Below are 5778 nucleotides of genomic sequence, written 5' to 3'. Positions count from 1 at the left end.
AAGATCTTTTACTTCAATAAAATTAGCAATACAAGACTGGAGAAATACTTAATTGCAAGTAAACATCCTGCATTTATAATTTTACTTAAATAGAAGTACAAAAGTATAAGGAGCTAAATGTTTAAAAGTAAAAGGCACTTCTGCTCAGACAGCAGTGACCCATTTAAGAGTGTTATGTTATTATTATTACTGATGCCTCAATGTGTATACAGTATTTTAAGTCTTAAAGTATAACTTTTCCCACTGAAATGTAATGAAGCAGAAGGACAAAGTAGCACAATTCAGTACAGTAAAGTACAAGCATCTCAAAATTGTACCTGAGTAAATGTTATTACTTTCAATTACTGGTCTGTGTTAAGATAACTTACATTAAAATATATATTTTCATCACGCTCCTTATAATGTATTTATGTTGGAAATAGTTGTGACAAGTTCATTTTGTTGTGATGAAATCTGGGTAATTCCAACTTCCCTTGTTTTTTAATAAGAAATACTTTGTCTTATCACATTGTAATGTTTGCTTTTGAGTCAGGGAAATACTGCAGAATACATAAGTCTTTCACTATCATTCACAGATGGATGCCACCTTGTGGTGAGAATGTGTTTGCCTCTTTTTTTCCTTCTGAAAAGAGAGGGAGTTTTTCCATCTGGTCTCTCATGTGGTATGCAACTAGAAGCAGGAGAAAGCTGTGTGGTAGTAAAGCAGGAGTCATGATTGAAACCTACACAGTAAAGGAAATCATTAAGGCAGGTTTATAAGAAAAATCATTATGACTGGAATTTGGAATGTAGACAATCTGAGTGTAGCAGTGCTTACTGACTGATATGTACACACATTTGACACCAATTTATGTCAGATTTATTTTTCCAGTTGCGTTAAATATTCTTAGATTTTTTGTCCCTCATATCTTTGGCGAACATTCAAAGAAAACAGTTGTCTCTCTGTCAGTGATGTTATTTTTCCTGCAAGGACACAGAGCCCTCAAGTATGCAGGATGTTTTCATGAACCATTTAGAAAGTGGATTTATAAATAAACAAAGACACACATGCACGGATACACACACTGGAACATGTTTCTCATTCTTTGTTTGGGCCTGTAGGAGCTGAGAGCCATGGCAACCAAATACCGAGGGGAGAAATATCTGCCTGGCCGAGCACCATCCCTCTGGCAGGCATGCTAAAACTCTTGAATCCCATGACAAAAACAACATTCCACATCTAAGTGATAGTCTTCAAGGAATTCCTGTTAAACAGAGGCATTTCTCAGCGTGCATACCTCATCGTATTGAAACCATCTGGTGTAACGTGTGAATGTGAATTCTTCTACAGATCCACACAGCGAGAGGGCCATTTATTTGTCTTTGTGCACACATGTGGACGTTTGCATTGTCTCTTTTATTTGCTGTGATGAGACACTGATCTCCTCTGACATTAGTGTGCTACAGCCTGGCTCCTGATGTCAAGCTGTTAACTATCTCCCCCAACACTGTTTTCCTTGATATAAACACATTCACACATGTATGAAAACAGCCTAGACATAATACAATTGCACATGTATCACTGGGTTTCCATTGTGACTGTGGTGGGATAACGACAACTTTAAGAAATAGATGTATTTCGGTTTGTTAGGCTATAGCGAAAGTTGGCAAAAGATGTCCAAGGCCCACTGCCAGCCCTCCCACATCAGTGCTGACCCCGTGTCCTACACAGTTAGTCATGTTGTAATGCTACACGAAGCGGGAGGAAATTTCGAAGTCTTATAAAATAGCATGGGGCGAAGATTGGGGTGACAAGGATGGTCAGAAAAACCTAAAATTGCTCCACCTTCCCAATGTCCTTTGGTACAAGCATCGCAGCAATGCTAAATTACCAATTGGGTAAAGCAAGCAACCAAAGTGCACCAAAAAAAAAAGTTCCAGGCTCACTGCACGTCTGTTGGTTTTGGTAATTTAAATAATAGCAAATTTGTACCACTTAAGTATAAACATGCTTTAGCTATTATTAGAAAATATTTGCAGCCATGTCTTGTAGAGGGCCCGATGTCAAAATCTAGTTTTAAGAGTGCGTTATTTTAGTTTATGCATTGCGCACATGGTGCAGGTTCCTATATAAAAATGGTTTTAGTAAAAGTTCTACAAACTAACATAAGTATTATTCCACAAACAAATTCACAGATTTCATTTCAAACCTATCAAATAGTAGCTTTACTGTATGTGCCACAATTGTGTATTTTAGTCTGTAAATAATGAGTTCAGCTATCGTTTTTGTTTGTACATGAACTAACAATCATCTGAACACATTCCTTATCATCAGATTAAAATCTGTAGTTCGAAAAGATGCAATGTTTTCACTTATAAAATATTAAAACAAATAATAATATATTCAATCTAAAATCAACCACTACCAGACATTTACTCCAGGTCCAGGAAACAAGAATATAATCTCCACTATATCCAGTAATCTCCATTTATATTAGGTATGTTCATGTCATCATTGTTACTTCATGGTATAACTTCAAACTGTGAGAGCTCTTAGATGAGTGCAGATCATCTACCAGTCACTGGTAGTATCCTTGAGAGTCTGGAAGAGGCCGAGAGATGTTGTGGAAAGCCCACTGCAAGATGCCGTCAATGGAGCCCTGCTGAAATACAAAGAGCAGAAACAAACAGGATCAATCGTTGAGCAAAAAAACGAGTCCTGGTGACATCATTTGGCAAACCTGAACAGTATGATGTCAGTGACAATGATGATTTCACACGGCAACAATCTTTACCAGATTATTACTTCAGTTATCAAGTTATATCAGGTTATGTTTTTAGTTTTAGGTCATTCTGTCGGCACATTCACATTCCCTCAATGTACATTCAGGAGGAGACAACTGATTGCAGCCTGGAACCAAAATAAAACATTTTTAATTTTTTTATTTTTTTGAGGATGAGATGAATATGAGGCCCTAGAATGACCCTAATCAGTCTGCTCCTTATAAAAAACACTACGGTTCAGCACAGTGTGACTTCAACATCTGTACACAAATATCTCTCATAGAAAACACAAACTGGACTACAACACAAAAACCACCATGACAACGCATTCCTTGTCTGCGTGATAAGTGCAGCCATCTTGTGTCTGACATGCATGGTTAAATATTCATATTATGTCTACATCTGTGTTATCGACATGTAACTGAGCCTCGCTCACGTCTCCCAGGATGGAGTCCAGATCATCTTTATGGAGGGTGGGCTCAAGGACAGAGGAGCTCTGATCATGACCTAGTGTGTTTTGAACCACGGGGGCGAGCTGGACACACACATACACGCACACACGCACACACACACACACACATAGAGATTACACAAGATTACACTCCATCATATTCAGAAAATTAAGATGTATATACAGTATAATATGTACACACACACACACAGATTACACAAGATTTCACTCCATCATATTCAGATAATAAAGATATATATATAATCTGTACACACACATGTGCAGACACACCTGTAAGCTTTTGGATGATTCCGCCTCCTTCTCTGCAGAGCTGCCCCAGGGCCGGGAGCAGGACGAGCAGATGGCTCTCCCTCTAGCAAACACAAGCACACTGTGATTGAGTAAGACTGTTTTCTGTGGTGTATAATCTTACTATCAATTAATGTGATTTCCGATACTCAGGAGGATTACAGAGAAACAGGTTCAGATCATTTCACACGGCAAACTAAAATGCTGAGATAGGCTCTTTGTGTAAAACATATTATCCAATAATGTTCAAGGAAGCACTTTTTTAGATGATGTAACATTTATAAAACGCTGAAAAAGATTTGAGATGATGTTCTGAGAAACATGGTTAAGGAAATCTTAAATTTCTCATCAATATACCACACACTGAGTGGTGCTACATGAGCTCAGCACCTGGATTTACATAGGTATCATTTTTAAAATCATTGTTTTTCATTTACAGTATACATTATACTATACACCCTGCGGCAGTGGTCCATTTACGATCCATTAGTCACCATTAGCTAGACAATGATCAAACTGTAATGCACATTGTTGATCAATACTAACACAAACAGGAATCCACAGGAAGGTCTTTGGGGATGTATGTACACACTAATGCACAGATCACATTGAGGCTGAGATTAGAATTTGTCAAGCTTATGGGAAGGTTACATGTCATCTTCTGACAACGTCTACACCAGATAGTACAGCGAGGAGTGAATGTCTTACTTGGAGTCATGGCAGTGTTCGTGGAAGCGCTGCAAACACTGGAGGCAGTGAGTCAGGTCTCCTCCTTCTATGTGACAAACACCACACACCTCCCCCATACTGAGCAGCTCTGCGCCTGAGCACTGGATACACATATTGTTTTTTTTAAAGTAGCAGTGACGCAAAATTACAAAATGCGAAGGAAGTAAAAGCAAAGTTCTTGTTCAACAAGTGTGATAAAAGAAAGACTGCACCAAGCAGAACATCATTAAGTCTTTACCTGGTTTCTCCCACTGAGCTCATTCATAGAAGCTGTGACACTGGTGAGACAGGAGGACGACAGCGAGGTGAAGAAGGAGACGTCTATGATGGAGTTACTGGAGCTCATGTTTGTTTGCTGCGGCTGGGCAATGAGTGGCTGTGATATAAAATGTTATGACCATGACCTGTACTAGAAAATTAAGCTTTTCAGACTTGACTGTTTAAATATCCCATATTATGCTCATTTTGAGGTTCATACTTTTTCTACTAGAAGATGTTTATATGCTTTAATGTAAAAGAAAACACATGATTTTTCTCATACTGTCCGTCTAAATATACCTATATTCACCCTCTGTCTGAAATGCTCCGTTTTAGCGCCTATCTCTTTAACCCCCTTCCAAAAACGTCCGGTCTGTTGTGATTGGTCAGTGGTTACAGGTCTTCCCTATCTGCACTTTTAGTGTCTCTGCCACGTCATTAAAGCCGGGGAATAACTGTAACCACTCTTTTTACCCATATTAGTATAGTAGTTGTGACATTACAACCGTACGGAAGTCGTGCCAGCTCATTTAAAGGCACAGTTTCTGAATATGGGCTGTGTTCATTTATCTGTGTATTGAGCATTTTAATACTTTCACAGTATTTATAGAGCACCAAGACCTGCTTTATAATCAAAAAAGACATTGAAATCCCACTTTTTACAATATGGGACATTTAAAATGTTTATTCCAGGAAGCCGAACACAAGAATTATTTTCATAATCTTTGTAGCTCAGCAAGTCATAAATCAATAACCATTATGATCTGAAAATATTTGATCATGTCTTGCAGAGATTTTCATACAAAAAAGATATACAAAAATGTACATATTGAATATGTACAGTCTATGTAAATGTCCTTTAGATACTTACTTGTAAGGGTAGTTGGGCATTCTCTATTTTCACTCTGTTGCCACAGCACCATTCACACCGCCAAGTGCCACTGCCGATTAAAAATGTAATGTGACATTAAAACTTTTTTTTCAGCGCAAGAGTGTCCCTGTACACATCCACGTGCTAATACATTGAAAAACATGTACACACAGAAAGATTGGGATATAAATCTTTTTTTTATACCTTGGTATAGATGTGAGCGGAGGGTCCAGGCAGGTCAGATGAAAAGCTTGAGGACAGCCATCACAACAAATCAGTTCCCCTCCGTCCTTACAAACGGCACACTCATCATCGTTATATTGAACCTACTCAGATACAGAACATGTAACATACAAAAGCAAATATACACGTTGAAAAGGAAAGACAAGTGACTGTG

The 5778-nt window shown here is 38.2% G+C and overlaps 1 protein-coding gene across 7 annotated transcripts; it reads right to left on the bottom strand.

Annotated features, from left to right (window-relative positions):
* Positions 1–2416: 2416 nt before the first annotated feature.
* On the bottom strand, positions 2417–5778 carry aire (autoimmune regulator). 7 transcript variants are annotated; one of them, XM_039817014.1, is made up of 7 exons: positions 5586–5778; positions 5382–5451; positions 4491–4628; positions 4232–4353; positions 3506–3605; positions 3200–3298; positions 2417–2642 (listed from the first exon to the last, which is right to left on the bottom strand). In XM_039817014.1, the coding sequence occupies exons 3-7, from the start codon at positions 4596–4598 to the stop codon at positions 2559–2561; spliced, it is 513 nt and encodes a 170-aa protein (XP_039672948.1). In that variant the 5' UTR covers positions 4599–4628; positions 5382–5451; positions 5586–5778; the 3' UTR covers positions 2417–2558. The 7 variants fall into 7 exon arrangements, with proteins under 7 accessions (XP_039672948.1, XP_039672950.1, XP_039672949.1 ...); XM_039817016.1 differs by having other exon boundaries at positions 2417–2639; XM_039817015.1 differs by having other exon boundaries at positions 4491–4613.

Source organism: Perca fluviatilis, chromosome 11, assembly GCF_010015445.1.
Source record: "Perca fluviatilis chromosome 11, GENO_Pfluv_1.0, whole genome shotgun sequence".
NCBI lineage: Eukaryota > Metazoa > Chordata > Actinopteri > Perciformes > Percidae > Perca > Perca fluviatilis.
The sequence above is the reverse complement of the archived record's forward strand: the minus strand, read 5'-3'. Positions and strand labels throughout refer to the sequence as shown.

What these genes read in the sequence shown, in the direction of transcription:
- aire (XM_039817014.1), bottom strand. Translation starts at nt 4,598, where the DNA reads ATGAGCTCCAGTAACTCCATCATAGACGTCTCCTTCTTCACCTCGCTG. An exon ending in AGCTCAGTGGGAGAAACCAG is followed by an intron (nt 4,354 to 4,490) that starts GTAAAGACTTAA and finishes ATGTGTATCCAG; the next exon opens with TGCTCAGGCGCAGAGCTGCT. An exon ending in AATCATCCAAAAGCTTACAG is followed by an intron (nt 3,299 to 3,505) that starts GTGTGTCTGCAC and finishes GTGTGTGTCCAG; the next exon opens with CTCGCCCCCGTGGTTCAAAA.